A 14,876-nucleotide genomic window follows, 5' to 3' on the forward strand; every position below is an offset into this window, starting at 1 on the left:
CATGGAGACCCTCAAAGGTGGGGATTTAGAGGCTGTCCCATGCCTCTGCCTGGGTGGCCCTCCCACAAAAAGAGGATAGTGAGGGGAGCGGTTGAGACCTGGATTTGTCCTTGTCTTTATGGCTCCTTGTGGGGGGGCCAGCTGATCTCATCCCCCAGGCTCTTGAACCCCCTGCTGTGCAGGATGGAGAGGCGCAGGGCCACAGCCTCCCGCACCCCATCGGCTCTTTCGCTTTCAGGATGAAGGTCTACGTGCCCACTGGCTTCTCTGCCTTCCCTTCTGAGCTAATGCACACGCCTGAAAAGTGGGTGAGGTTCAAGTACCCGAAGCTCATCTCCTATTCCTACATGGCTCGTGGGGGCCACTTTGCAGCCTTTGAGGAACCAGAGCTGCTCGCCCGGGACATCCGCAAGTTCCTGTCAGTGCTGGAGCAGCAGTGACCACCCCACACCGCCCCCTGCCTCCCTCCACAAGTGCCCTCCAGGCTTTTCTTTGGGAAGATACCCCTTTTCTGAGGAATGAGTTTGCCTCCGTCCCCTGCCCATGCTGGGAGCCCACACTTACCCCCTCACCCCTCCAAGCTCACTCCCCAATCCCCAACTCTGTGCGATAAGCAATATGGCCTTGATGATAAATGACTTTACTTCTAACAGCGGCTGGAACCCAGTGACATAAGCATGCTCTGACCCCACATGGGGCCCCCTGTCCAAGCAGAGCTGGCAGGCCCCTCCTTGCTGGCAGAGGCACAGGAGGCCCGTTGGGGATGAGGCCACTGGCCAGGGCTGTGCTGCACCAGACCAATGGCACCGCCCCCACCCCTCCCAGCACAGGGGCAGCTTGGAGGAGAGGCGGCATTGGCCGCCACTGCAGGCGCAAGTCAGCGTCAACAGGGTCCCTGAGTCAGAAAGCCCAGGCCCACCAGGTCAGCAGACAGGCACAGGCAGGGCCTGCAGAGGTGCCAAGGCCCTGGCCCAACTGGGCTGGAAGGAGCCTGGACCTGCTCTTCCGCACCCCCTCCCACCCCCACGGCACAGGCTTGTGCCTTGGTGCCCCCTGGAGGTAGCAGGGCGGAGGCTTCTCAGGCAGAAGTCTTAAGTTGCATCCCATCCCCTGGAATCTCCAGGAGGGAGAAGAGGGACAGCCCCTCCTTCCTGCCAGAGCCACAGCTCTAGGGCAATGGGATGGCCCTGCACCCAGCCCAGGCACCCCCTCTGTGCCAACCACGCTGTCCTTTGGTTCCGAGGAGGCCCTGAGCACTGCCCACCCCCACACCTTGGAGGGAGCAGACAGAGGGTGAGTACTGCACAGAGCCTGCCTGGAGGTGCAGACTCATGCACTCAGCCCTGAAGAGGTGGGAGAGGCTGGATCTTAACTGTGGGCCAGCGGGCACATTATGAGTGGTCCTTGTCCCTGCCTGTTATGGGGTGTCCCTGACAACATGATACAAAAACACAGAACTGTAGTGGGATACAGAGGTGTGTGCACAGCTGGCTGGAGCACTGGCCGCCTCCCAGCCTGCTCCCCATAGCTCACTCCTGGGTGTAGCCTGGAGGGGCTGCCGGGTTGGGGAGGGACTGGCCATGGAGCAGGGAGCTGGACGCCAGCCCATCTCAGACCTGGACTGCAGCATCTCTTTGGTTATCGGTTGTGTGTGTGATCAGAAGGGAGGAGGCCTTCCCCTTGTTACATCTCTCTCTCCATATATTCTCCCAGACTCATCAGTTTGGGGGGCGAAAAGTCCACCACATGGTCTTGGCGACAAACCACTGGGGATGTCACCCCAGCTGCAGAGCCGCAAGCTTGTGCCAGAGGGGGAACTGGGTGAGCAAGGTAGGGGCGAGGCCTGCATGTGCTCCCCTCACCACTGCTGGGACCAGAAAAGATGGGCATCTGATGGCTCAGCTGGGCAGTCCCAACACATTCCCGCTCAGCCAAGGGCCTGAGCCCCAGGCCATTCTGGTTGTGTCATTTCAGAGCAGTGAGACCTAAAACAGATGGGAAGAAGTCATGAACTTGGGAGTCAGGCTGCTTCGCCTGTCTTCTCACCCTGCTTCACCTTTCTCACCCCACAGGCTCCCCTGAGCCTGACCCAGCCAGTAGCTCACCCGGCCTCAGGCCTCCTGTGGGGCAGCAGCCACACTGCCCATGGAGCTCTGTGCCAAGCACTGTCCAGGGATGGTCCCGCTGATGTTGTGGATGGCACCATAGGTCTGCTGCTGCTGCGGAGACAGTGCTGTCCTCTCCGAGGCCAAGCCGTTCAGAATCCGAGGCACATAGGGCTGTCAGCAAATGGATTCGTGCTTGGCTTGGGGCAGGCATGAGATTCCACACTGCATCCCTACCCTCCTGCCCTTCTCCTCCCAACAGAAGGACACAGACAGTGGCCATAAAGGACATATGAAGAAATAGCAACATCAATTTAGGATATTAGGACCTAAAATATGCCACCTGTGGAACTTCGTAGCAGTCAGGGCAAAAGAGAAAGCCCAGTTATACAGTTCTCATGATGACAGAAGGAAGTACAGGAGAGCAGTTTCTCTGAGGAAACTAAACTTCCTAGCCCTGGATCCTAGGAGGATTTCTCACTTTGTAGAAGAAACAAGTCTACCTATGTAGGGGGGCTTAGAATGCTGCCCTGGGACCCCTGGGATGCTCAACATATCTGTGTGAGTCTCATTTCCTCCCAATCCCAGGCTCCAGCCACTGACCCCGGGCGCAGAGCCCTGCCCCACTCCTCCCGAGACCCTGACTGTGAGTGAGGGCTTGACATCATCCACCTGTCCTGCGTGTTCCCTGCCTGGCCAGCAAAGCCACAGGTGTGTCTCTGGGTAATGAGTCCTTCTGAGGCCCTCCCTCTTTTGGAACTTGTCCAAGGACAGACACCGATAAGAGAGCCTGACACCTGGGAGGCAGTCACCAGAAAGAACTCTGCAGATGAGGTCGGCTCTGTCCTGGCCTGGCTGTCAGGAAGGCCAGTGGCCACAGCTCTGGAACCCTGGGGCTCTGTTTTCCCTTACCAGCCCCACCCTAGGAGCAGGACCCTGGAGGCAGGGAGAACCAGGAAGACAAGGAGCCTTCAGAGGAAGACCGTGGCGTCTTCCTCTGAAGCAGGTGCAATGTTCATTTCTTGAATTCAAAGGGAAGTCTGTCTGACACCCTCTTGGAACCTAGTGGAGGACCTCGCAGAGGCAGGTGCACTGCTGATGACAAACTTTGTCAAACCGTAGCACCTTACCATGTGCCTTCACTAAAGCCCCAAACTCACCAGCTATTAAATATGCAGAGAAGGACACCTCCCAGGTGTCAGAGCAGGGAACTGAAACCAAGGGGGATGGCCATGAACCGAGACAAGACTCATTATCTCCTCAACAGTTTCAAATATGCAGGTTAAAACACCCAGGGGGACCGGGATTCCTTCTCTGCCATTAATTCCCAAACCTGACTGCCATGTGATCTTAGCAAGAGATCATCAAAGCACATTTGCTGGGGCCCATCTGGTTGGGACTGTTACAACCAAAGCAAAAAAGGGCGACAAGCTCGGAGGCTGAGGGGCACAGACAGCTTACTGTGAACGGTGGAGGCATGTGGGCCTCTGCCTCACTTCCTTTGTCACTTGCAGGCTCTTCTGTCTGCAGATAACAGCAAAAACTTGCAATGATAAACAAAACTGATCTCTGTGAACGAACACCCTCCAAACACAGAGACTATTAACACCCGGAATAATAGTACCAGCTGGCACCAAGCTCCCTGGCAGCCTGAGAGAGGATGGGGTGGGGGAGTGCAGTGATGAGGGGAGCAAGGGAAGCTACACGTGGCACCCAACCACCCACGCCTTTCCCATGGAGAAGCAGAGTCTGGAGAAGGCTGCTGCTGTGTTGATACGGACAAGGGTGGGAGGCGTTGAGAGCGAGCCCGTCCCACCATCTGTTCCTCCCAGGGCTTGACGGGGCAGTGGGGTCGGGGACCTTTACTTTGTAGTTCAGAGGGCTGAGGTGCTTGAAGCATCCAAAGCAGGTGTGAGCCAGGCAGACCAGGATGGTGAGCAGCAGCACCAGGAAGGTGAACAGAGTGGCAGGGGCCTTCATACCTGGGGACAGAGGGTGGCTAGCCTTGGGGTGGGCAGGGAGGGGCCACCACCTACCCTCACCCTGCTGAGGAAGGGGCCACACCTGGTGTGGAAACTGCCCGTGACTTATCCCTCAGGCAGAAAACAAAGGTAAGGCCTAACCCCCACCCCTAGCCCTCAACTCCAGCAGCAAGGATGGTGTCTTCACAGCCAGGAGCACACAGAGGGACCCACTGAATGGCTGGCATCATCCCTGGTTGCATTTCAGGCACTGGGATGCCAAGTCAATGGCAATTCACCAGCCTCCTTGCTGGGTCCGTTCCCTCCAGTCTCCAGTGCCCTGGGCTAGGTAGGATGGACTGTCCCACACCCCCAGTCTGACCAGGGCAGACATAACTTGCCCCCAGGAGTGTCAGTTTTCTCTCCTCCATGTCCCCACCTCTTCCATGCCAGGAGATACAAGGAGCCGGGTCCAACCACCACCCTCAAAGGGCAATCTGGATCAGCTTCCCCATTTCCTCTGGTTCAGTCCCTGCACAGCTGATAATGGCACTGTCTTCTCTCCAGGGACATATGGGACAATTGACCAGTCCTTCACAAGGGTTACACCTGCACTCGGGCTAGCTTAGGAGCTCAGCTGTCACCACCACACCCAACCAGCCCTCACTCTGGGTATCCTGTTTTGATTGGACACCTAACCAGTCCTCACTCTGGGCACACATTCTGATTGGACATGTAACCAACTCTCATTCTGGGTATCACATTCTGATTGGACACCTAACCAGCCCTCACTCTGGGCACCACATTCTGACTGGATGCCAAGCTGATGCTGTGAAAGCAATGGGGGATCTGACTGGCTGGCGGGGATGCAGGGATGGGAGGCCAAGGGCTGGCCCCAGGTTGGAAGGGCCACTCACCCAGGCGCAGGAAGGAAAAGAAGTAGAGCCAGAAGAGGCATAGGATGGGGGCTGCCAAGGCCTGGTTCACAGCAGCAAAGTGTATCCCCTTCTCCAGCTTGGCTGGGAGGTAGACGAAGTAGAGGTTGTGCCGGTCCACCATGTGCTTGAGCAGGATGTAGATGAGGCCTGCAGGGGATGGGGCTGTGAGCTGGAGACCTTGCAGGGCCACACCTCTGCCCTCTTCCTCTCAGGGGCGGCTGTTTTGGCAAGGAGCCAGGACTGGGGCTGCTGCTCTACTGCTTGAACACAATAGGAGGCATCCTGCACCTCTGGCTGCTAGTTTCTCTTTCTCTCTCCTACCCGCTTCCTCACTTCTCTGTGACCCCAAGGTGTAGGGGATCGGTCAGGGTGGTGGGAGAAAATTTAAGATAAAGTTATAGAAAATAGACACAAACCTTGGAAGGCTGAGAGGTTTGCATAACTTCAGTAAAGGGTTTGGCTGAAGGCAGCTGAATTCTCTCAAAAGCTTAGGGCGTGGATACATAGGAATGTGGGGGAGTTTACCCAAATAGCTTGTTTACTCATGTGGTCCTGAGACCAACCTTTGATCATCCACAGGTGCAGACTCAGGCAGCAGAGCCCCTTAGCCGCACTGACAGGCAAAATATCTGTCAGTGTATGTCTTTCATTTGTTGCTGGATCAGGGTCTGTGGGACGGACCCCACACCAAGGGAGTCACAGTGTCTGTGATCCTGTCCCCACAGAACACTAACATTCCAGAATCATCTTGGAAAGAGGCTGTTTCACACTTGGATGTCTGGCCTCAATTCCTCCCCAGCCCTTCCCATGCTGAGCCCCCGTATGTCAATGCTCCCACACCCCTGGCCTTCTCCCACCCAGCTGATCCCCGCCCTCATCAGTCAACAGAGAATGAGGCCCAAGGATCTTACCCCAGGGTTGGCACAGGATCGCACATGGGGGACCAACAGTAAGTGGGTGCTGCCTTTTCTATTATGCCAGGTTCTTTTTGAGACGGAGTCTCGCTCTTGTTGCTCAGGCTGGAGTGCAGTGGTGCAATCTTGGCTCACTGCAACCTCTGCCTCCTAGGTTCAAGTGATTCTCCTGCCTCAGCCTCCCGAGTAGCTGGGATTATAGGCGCCTGCCACCATGCCCAGTTAATTTTTGTATTTTTAGTAGAGACAGGGTTTCACCATGTTGGCCAGGTTGTTCTCGGACTCTTGACCTCAGATGATCCACTGCTTAGGCCTCCCAAAGTGCCGGGATTACAGGAGTGAGCCATCGTGCCTGGTCCCAGGTTCTTTTTTAAAAAATAAATTTTGTTTTGAAAGTGTAAATACTGTAAATTTTTAAAACTACACAAGAGAGTATACAGTGAAAACTAAACAACTTCTCCCCCTAAACCTCAGCTATCGCTGCCAGCAGTCTCTTGGGTCTTCTGTTTCCTTCTAGAGCCTTTCATTCATCTGCCAGCTCAAGAGGATTTTTTTTTTTTTTATTTCAGTGGCCAGGACCTTGGTCTTTAAACAGTCCTGAGTTCAAATCCTGGTTCTCCTGCTTACTAACAACATATGAAGTTCTGTATCTGTGAAGGGGGAATAGAAACAAGACCTGCCTTGTAGGATAGGGTGTGGGAGCATGCCATACGGGGCTCTGCATGGGAAGGGCTGGGGAGGAATTGAGGCCAGACATCCAAGTGTGAAACAGCCTCTTTCCAAGACGATTCTGGAGGCAGGCATCTGCCGGAGTGAAAGCAGCACAAGAGCTTTGATTGTGACTGTTTTACTTGCTGCTAAAGAAATCAACCATGAACGACGTGGTCACTGGGCAGAGAACCTCAGACCAGAAGTACTGAGAGAGGTCCTAGCTGAGGGCCAGTGGGAGGAATTCATTTAAAAATGAATGAGGCCAGGCACAGTGGCTCATATCTGTAATCCCGGCACTTTGGGAGGCTGAGGTGGGTGGATCACCTGAGGTCAGGAGTTCAAGATCAGCCTGGCCAACATGGTGAAACCCCGTGTCTGCTAAAAATACAAAAAATTAGGCAGGCATGGTGGTGGGCACCTGTAATCCCAGCTACTCCGGAGGCTGAGGTGGGAGGATGGCTTGAGCCCAGGAGGTGGGGGTTGCAGTGAGCCAAGATCATGCCACTCCAGCCTGGGCATCAGCATGAGACCCTGTCTCAAAACAAAAAAAGAAAGAAATGAGTGAAATTTGGTGTCACGTGGGTCTTTGACAGCTTGTGGCTCTTGTGGCTGTGGTTTTGGGAACTCCAACCTGGGCACAATTGTTAGCTGTCCCCGAGAGGCTTGGTGCAATCAGCCGTCCACGTACCCTGGGAGAGGCTCCAGGGCCACTCACCAAATGGCGCAACGATGGGACAGGTGATGCTGTAGGCCATGATGACAGTGAAGACACACAGCATCCATGCATACATGGCTCCAAACTCGTACTGGAAGGCCTGGTTCTGGGAGAAGGAGGTGGTGAGGAGCTCATGGACTTGTTCCACCTCAAACACCCTTTTGTGCTCTCCAAGTGGTGAGGGGAGAGCGGGGTAGAGGACTTTGGAAATAGGAGATGCGTGGCTCCCCGCCTCCCAAGGTCCTTCCCATCCCTCCCAGCCTGCCCTGCTTCACTGAGCGCACCCAGCCCTCCTGAGGCACGGTGATGCGTGTTTGCTAGTGCTCCCTTCGTTCCAATCCTGTCCACCCAACAGGCGTGTGAGCCCCTGGAGAGAAGAGGTGGTCGGGGAAGAGGTGTAGAGTGACTCCTCGTGACTCCAGCCCTTCTAGCAGGGGATCCTGGGCCAGCTTAGTTCGTGCCTTTGTGAAATCGGGATACTAGCAGTGCCCGGCTCATAAGGGGCTAAGAATGAAATGAAGGAATGCAGCACTTCTCCCACTTTCCTCGCGCAGTGTCCACCATGGCAGAGGAGAAGAAAAGAGAATCCCACACCCTCCGGTTCAGGGAATCCTGGAATAAATGCCATAAGCCAAAAATGCCTTTGACATATGGGGTTTGGCTAAGAATTTATGCAAATGGGCACCCATGGAAAAAGAGTCTGTTGGTTTGAGTTGTATGTATGTATGTGTGTGATCAAACTGTTTCAAATGCCAGAGTCCCAAACTCTCTCCTCCAGCCTGTGAGCTAGAGAGGAGGCTGGAGGAGACCACGCCTGCCTGGGCCCGGGTTTGAGAAGCACTTAGCCCAGTGCCTGCATTAGTGGGTAGTCGGGTAAATGCTACCCATTAGCGGGGGTAGTGGGGGTGAGAGGCCCTCGGGTCAGTGAAGGGGGGACATGGGAGGGAGTCGGAGGCACAGCCCTGGGCCCAGGGGATGGCACCTGCTTGACATTCCTGCGGTCGGCAGCCGTCTTGGCCATGATCATGCGGAAGGTGTAGAGGATGAGGCCTGGCAGCCGCAGCAGCTCCATGCCATTGCCGATGAAGGCCGAGGCGATGACGTAGTTCACAAAGAAGGCGCCCTGGTCAGGCAGGAAGACACACCTGGGGAAACCGGGGCCCAGGTCTGTGAGCTGAGAGCCACTCTTGGAGGGAGAGGAGGGGCTCCTAGGCTGGGCAGGAGCAGAAAGCCCCTGGGAGGGCTGTATAGTCTTCCGTTCATTCAGCACATATTTGGAGAACACATCTGTGTGCCAAGTACCTTTCCAGACATTGAGAACAGAACAAAGCCCCTGCCCCGACTCTCTTGAAATTCACATTCTAGCTGGGGGCACAAAGAAGCAAACAAACAAATATTCCATATGCCGGGGGTGGTGAGTCCTAGAGGAAAATAAAGCAGGGAGGGTTCCTATGTTATACAAGGGTTAGAGGAGCCTTTCTAACAAGGTGATACTCGTGCAGAGATGTGAAGAAGTGAAGGAGCAAGTCATCCCAAAACCTGGGAAGACAGGATTCCAGGGAAAGGGAACAACATATAAGATGCCTGAGGATGCCCTCGTCTGCTGCACATCCAGGAAGAACAAAAGGGCAGGTGGGGCTGGACAGCAGTGGGCTGGGGGAAGGCAGAAGACAAGGCTGAAAGGGGCTGGGGGCAGACCCAGGGCAAGGGATCTGTTCCGATGGGGTCAGGAAGACTACGCAGATGGCCGCTGTGTGATCCCCATGTGGGGCGAGGGCAGTTGTGATGGAGGTGGTGAGATATGGAGGGATTCTGGATCTACTCTAGAGAGAGAGCTGTCAGGATTTGCTGATAGGCTGGGTATGGCATGGGAGGGATAGAAAGGAAACAAGGTGAACTTTGAGGTTTTTTGCCAAAACAGTTAGAAAAACAATATGGAATGGGGAAAGTTATAGAGTAGCAGATTTGAGGGTAAAAGTCAGGAGTCTGGTTTTGGGCAGGTAACATCCGTGGTACCCAGTAAAACTCCAGCTGGAATTTGAGGTGGGCAGTTGGGTTATCAGCCTGGAGGTGCAGGCTAGAGGCATAAATGTGGATGTTGTCCGCATAAGTTAATTCAGGAGCAGTCTCATGGCATGGAAGCCATGGGTTCAGCTGAAGTCACCTAGAGAGGCAGTGTGGACCCAGAACTGGGGGCTGAGCCTTCAGGCAGCCAAAATCTAGAGTTGGGGAGATGGGAAAGAACCCACCAAGGAGGGTGACAAGAGGATGCCGCCGGATGAGACAGCCAAGGCAGAGCTTCGAGAAGGAAGGCTTGGATAAATGTGTCAGATGTCGCTGATAGATCATAAGATGAGAATTGAGTTGGTCACTGGATTTGTCAATCTGAAAGTCACTGTCAACTTAGACTATTGCTGGTTGTATGTATGTGTGTCTGTCATAGCTGCCAGCTCCCAACTCATCAGCTTACTCAGCAAGAACTCATTTAAAATAACTCACCCCATCCTTACAGGTAAGCACATTCTTTTAGGAAAGTCAATGCCAAGCCTCTGGGCCTATATTAAGACCTAACGTATAGTCTGTAGGGGCTGGGGTTGAATCCCAGCTCTGTTCCTTAACTGGCTGGGTAGACTTGGGCAAGTTATTCAACATCCCCGAACCTCAGTCTCCTCATCTGTAAAATGGAGAGAATAATAGTATCTTCCTCATAGCTCATTGTAAAGATTCAGTAAGAAAAAGATGCATAAAGCATTTAGCGTAGTGCCTTCTTAAACAATAGCTATTACTGTTAAGTGGCATGGTGTAAGTTTAAAATACTAACAAGGATACATCGGCAGTAAGTTTAATTCTATTCTGGCAAAAATAATCCCCAGAGCCCAGAGGCATCCCGGTTGCCATGTTTAATTATTATTCTCCTTTCCCCACTCCCTGGCACCACTGAGACCCAGCAATTCCTTCTCCCCATGTGGCTCTGTGCTCAGTAAGTTTCAAAGAATGAATGAGACAGCTGCTAATTGAGTTCTGGCCTAAAAAATTAACCACATTTCTGCAAGCATAGCACAAAGTGGGTCAGCTCCCACGGTGTCTACCAGGAACCTGGCAGGGTGGAGGTGAGGCCCCAAGCCCTGCTGTCTGGGGAGAAAGATGCCTGTTCGGAAGCATAGGCTATGAGCATCCTTACCCACCCCACTGCAGCCCTAGCCCCTGTGGGACTCTCACCCAGAGCCATGGCTCCAAAACTCAACTTGGCAATACTCACTCCAACCTGATGGAAGCCTTCGAGGAAGTTTTGTCAAAAAGCCACCGGAAGAAAAAGTCTAGACTGAAAAACAAAGGAACCCCCTAAGAGTTTATTTCCAGCATTCCATATTGTCACTACATATGCTTTCATTTTCTTTTGCTCTAAAAACAGGCCAAAGCCCGAGATCGACTTTTGTTCTCAACGATGCATTACTGCAGCATGACCTGTCACAGTCTGCTTTAACAGAAACTTCCTGGCCGGGCGCGGTGGCTCAAGCCTGTAATCCTAGCACTTTGGGAGGCCGAGACGGGCGGATCACGAGGTCAGGAGATCGAGACCATCCTGGCTAACACGGTGAAACCCCGTCTCTACTAAAAATACAAAAAATTAGCCGGGCGAGGTGGCAGGCGCCTGTAGTCCCAGCTACACGGGAGGCTGAGGCAGGAGAATGGCGTAAACCCGGGAGGCGGAGCTTGCAGTGAGCTGAGATCCGGCCACTGCACTCCAGCCCGGGCGACAGAGCGAGACTCTGTCTCAACAACAACAACAACAAAAAAACCAGAAACTTCCTTCCTTGAGATAAACAAAGCCATAATGAGGCCCTCCCTAAGTGGAAGGTCCTTGGTAAGTTTCATTTTCTTTTTTCTTTTGTAGAGACGGGGTTTCGCCATATTGCCCAGGCTGGAACTCCTGGACTCAAGCGATCTGCCCACCTCGGCCTCCTAAAATGCTAGGATTACAGGCATAAGCCACCGTGCCTGGCCACAAAATTTTCAAGCTGTTTTTTCTTTTCTTTTCTTTCTTTTTTGTTTTTTGGTTTTTTTTAGACAGAGTCTCACGCCTGTAAGCCCAGCACTTTGGGAGGCCAACGCGGGTGGATCACCTGAGTCAGGAGCTCGAGACCAGCCTGACCAATATGGTGTTATTTTCTTTTTTAAAGAAGAACAATCATATTGCCAGAAGAATCAATGACCCAGCCCTACTGCACGCCAAGAGGTTGCGACACACTTAGATATTGTTAGAGGTTTGCTTCTGCTACCAAACCATTTGCATTCTCCTGGGGACAGTGCTCTCCTGATGTGACTCTTATTCTGAATTTACAGCAGGAGGTGGTGGCATATACCTGGTGAGACCCAGGGAGGGCAGGATCAGCACCATGAAGATCAAGAATATGTAGACTTTGGTCATCACGATCTGGTTTTCCCCTGACCTGCAGGAAGTCAAAGGTGAGTACTCACAGTCCCCCAGATGCTCCAGGTGCCCCCAGTGAGGCCCCTGCCATGTGCCCATTGGCTGAGCAGTTGGGGGACAGGGTGTGGACAAGGGAGCGGTCAGACAAATACGTCTTAGGGGCAGGGCCTCAGGACTCCCAGGTACTCACTTGGTCCAGTGAGACTCCAGCAGTGTAGAGTAGTAGACGATGGAGGGGAGCAGAGCCGAGAAGGACCAGAGCAGGAGGGTGGGGAAGAACTGGCTGATGATCGGGTTCTAGGAGAAAGGTCCACAGCAGAGAGAGAGTCACAGGGGCCGTGGGCCACACGGCTCTGAGGCCATGACCTATTGGCACGGTCGCTCAGTGGACTCCTGGGGTAGGAGTTTGTCATCTCTGACCCCCAGAACCAACACTGTGCCAGGTACAGAGCTGGTAGTCCATAAATGTTGGCTGAATAATCAGTAACAGCACCTTATATTTGTATACCTCCTCACAGCACAGCAAAGAAAGCAATTTCACATACAAGTAAACGCCACTTACCTGACTAAACAGATTAAATAACCTTCTCTGCTCCCTATACAAAACAAATGACTGATGCCATGGGAAGACTGAACACTGAAGGCCTGGAGTCCTGGCTGGGGGCGTGGGGCGGGCAGGGGATGCCCTGCCTGCTCAGCTCCCACTGGTCCAGCTGCAGCATATCAGGACTCTACTGTGTGTGTCCACAATCCTGCTGTTTGTTACTGTTATTACATGAGCTGATTGACTTATTACTGTCACTTATTAGATGAACATAAAAATAGAGAGAAATTTTCTTTGAAAACTAAGTTGGATACTTTGGAAAGACTTGATAAAAGTCAATTTCTAAAAAAAAAAAAAAAAACGCTGTTAATTAGATGAGAGTAAATTAACGATAAAAGATCAAGGGATATGCGATCTAGGAAGTTTCTATATTCAGAATGGCTCTGCAAATATCTAAATTCTTCATTTACTTTAAAGAAGGCAACACTGGAATCACAAAACAATGAAATAAGGAGTGGTTGATGTAAAATAGACAAAGGGGAGCTCTTAACAGCAGATCCATCCTCAAAAGAATAGGCCTGTCCCTCTATTAAAAGATTGGCAAAGGAATGCATGTTTATAATACCTGCTTCAAATCTTAAACAAAACTGCTGAATTTATACTTAGGTAGTTTTAAACTATTTATGGAGTCAGATAAGAGCTTCAACCACACATCAGCTCACTGATTATCATGACAACAGCCTCGTGTCCTGTATAATAGGGCAGGTGTTTTAACTCCAGTCCTTGGATGAAAAACTGAGGTTCAGAATTCATCAGATGGGGAGAATGGCAAAGTGAGGACAAGGAGGCCCTCCTGCCCAGTATGCTTTCCCAGAGAATAAGTAACCAAATGCAAAGTGAAATTTAAAAAGAAAAACAATTTAGGGAGATGGCTTGGCAAAGTTAATCATGAGAAACCAATAGCTTTTTGAGTAAATGCCAGTTGAGTGTTTGGCTGTTATCTCATTGACTCATGTAAGATTTTTGAAAATCATTCATTACCTATACAGAATAAATAGTTTTTGTTGTTTTTTGTTGTTGTTGTTGTTGTTGTTTTCTTTAGATGGCATTTCGCTCTTGTTGCCCAGGCTGGGGTGCAGTGGTGTAATCTCGGCTCACTGCAACCTCCACCTCCCGGTTCAAGCAATTCTCCTGAGTATCTGGGAGATACTCAGCCTCCTGAGTATCTGGGAGATACTCAGCCTCCTGAGTATCTGGGATTACAGGCGCCCACCAACACACCTGGCTAATTTTTGTATTTTTTAGTAGAGACGGGGTTTTGCCATGTTGGCCAGGCTAGTCTTGAACTCCTGACCTCAGGTGATCCGCCTGCCTTGGCTTCCCAAAGTGCTGGGATTACAGGCGTGAGCTACCGTGCCTGGCCCCAGAATAGTTTTATAACAAGGTCATTAGCAACTAAAATGTAAAAGAAATAATTTGTGATCCTGCCACCTCCAATCAACGAAGCTCTTTTCCTTCCTTCCTGGCCACTCCCCGTAGTGTCCATGATAGACATGCCTCAATAGTACATCCCTGCTTCTGTCAGGAGCCCTGCATGGGTGCCACAAAATCTACACAATTTTTAATGGATGCTTAATTTCTACCAAACTGAATAGACCTCATTCAACTCAAATGGTCCCCACCATTGAGTATTTAGATACAGTCTATTAAAATATATATGTATGCATGTGTGTGTGTATATATATACATATAATGTGTGTGTGTGTGTGTGTGTGTGTGTATGGCATTACTATAAAGACATTGAAATAAACATGGCCATGCCTGCTCAGGGCTTAAAAGCAAGGATGTGAGCTGAGCGACATGACCCCCTGGTTTAGTTTCCCGCATACACCCCACTCTTGTCCCCATTCCTTCCCCACCCACTAAGCCCTCTTCTCACCAGCTCTCCTGGGAGGGGCCTTGCAGAACAGTTACTCACATTCAGCGCATGGATGGGTTTGGTGACATTAAACTTGTCCATGGTGGACAGGATGATGGAGGGTGTGGTCAGGAAAAACAGCCCCAGGAAGAGGGTGAAGTTGATGCCCAGCCACTGTAGCCACCAGCGGAGGCCCTGGATAGAGAGGTTCTTCCTGCAGGGGGGAGAGGGGACACAGGTCTCCAGGCTTGTCTCCCAGTGCTCGTGGCTTAGGTGGGTCAGAAGGTCAGATTTAAGCAGACCAAGAGACTAGCCTGGGGGCAAGTTCTCCGCACTGACCTTGAACTACAGAAAGGCCAAGTCTTAGGTCCCCGAGAGCTCAGAGGGAACAAAGGTTATTCTCTCAGATGTGGCTCCCCAGCTAGAGTGTGGGGGCCAGAACCTACCCAAAGAGATGGCATGAGCACCCAAGCAGGCCAAACAAGGCCTTCTTTTTTTTTTTTTTTTTTTTCTGGAGACAGAGTCTCGCTCAGTCATCCAGGCTAGAGTGCAGTGGTGTGATCTCGGCTCACTGCAACCTCTGCCTCCCAGGTTCAAGCAATTCTCCTGCTCAGTCTCCCATGTAGCTGGGACTACAG

General features: G+C 52.0%; 2 protein-coding genes and 1 long non-coding RNA gene across 20 annotated transcripts in view; 2 read left to right on the forward strand and 1 right to left on the reverse strand.

Annotated features, from left to right (window-relative positions):
• EPHX1 (epoxide hydrolase 1) overlaps nt 1-650 on the forward strand; it is a 39,049-nt gene extending 38,399 nt beyond the window's left edge. For all 9 annotated transcript variants that reach the window (XM_074037539.1, XM_074037514.1, XM_074037536.1 and 6 more), the window contains one exon: nt 239-650. In XM_074037539.1, the coding sequence (XP_073893640.1) occupies nt 239-440 (202 nt within the window). In that variant the 3' untranslated portion in view covers nt 441-650. The remainder of the gene's footprint in view (nt 1-238) is intronic.
• TMEM63A (transmembrane protein 63A) overlaps nt 625-14,876 on the reverse strand; it is a 36,913-nt gene continuing 22,661 nt past the window's right edge. For 2 of the 9 annotated variants that reach the window (XM_074037472.1, XM_065542625.2), the window contains 11 exons: nt 14,299-14,452; nt 11,967-12,073; nt 11,709-11,795; nt 10,604-10,666; nt 8,327-8,489; nt 7,345-7,450; nt 4,984-5,151; nt 3,972-4,087; nt 3,567-3,629; nt 2,106-2,279; nt 625-1,985 (listed from right to left, as the gene is read on the reverse strand). In XM_074037472.1, the coding sequence (XP_073893573.1) occupies nt 2,112-2,279; nt 3,567-3,629; nt 3,972-4,087; nt 4,984-5,151; nt 7,345-7,450; nt 8,327-8,489; nt 10,604-10,666; nt 11,709-11,795; nt 11,967-12,073; nt 14,299-14,452 (1,195 nt within the window). In that variant the 3' untranslated portion in view covers nt 625-1,985; nt 2,106-2,111. Of the gene's footprint in view, nt 1,986-2,105; nt 2,280-3,566; nt 3,630-3,965; nt 4,088-4,983; nt 5,152-5,915; nt 6,284-7,344; nt 7,451-7,628; nt 7,957-8,326; nt 8,490-10,603; nt 10,667-11,708; nt 11,796-11,966; nt 12,074-14,298; nt 14,453-14,876 lie in introns of all 9 variants that reach the window. The other 7 variants (XM_005540989.5, XM_065542620.2, XR_012433615.1 and 4 more) reach the window with 6 other exon arrangements.
• Nucleotides 10,757-13,388, forward strand: LOC107129773 (uncharacterized). 2 transcript variants are annotated; one of them, XR_012433649.1, is made up of 3 exons: nt 10,757-11,209; nt 11,689-11,811; nt 12,295-13,388. It is a non-coding gene; the product is annotated as an uncharacterized lncRNA (long non-coding RNA). The 2 variants fall into 2 exon arrangements; XR_010585891.2 differs by lacking the exon at nt 10,757-11,209 and adding an exon at nt 11,413-11,581.

Source organism: Macaca fascicularis, chromosome 1, assembly GCF_037993035.2.
Source record: "Macaca fascicularis isolate 582-1 chromosome 1, T2T-MFA8v1.1".
Taxonomy (NCBI): Eukaryota; Metazoa; Chordata; class Mammalia; order Primates; family Cercopithecidae; genus Macaca; species Macaca fascicularis.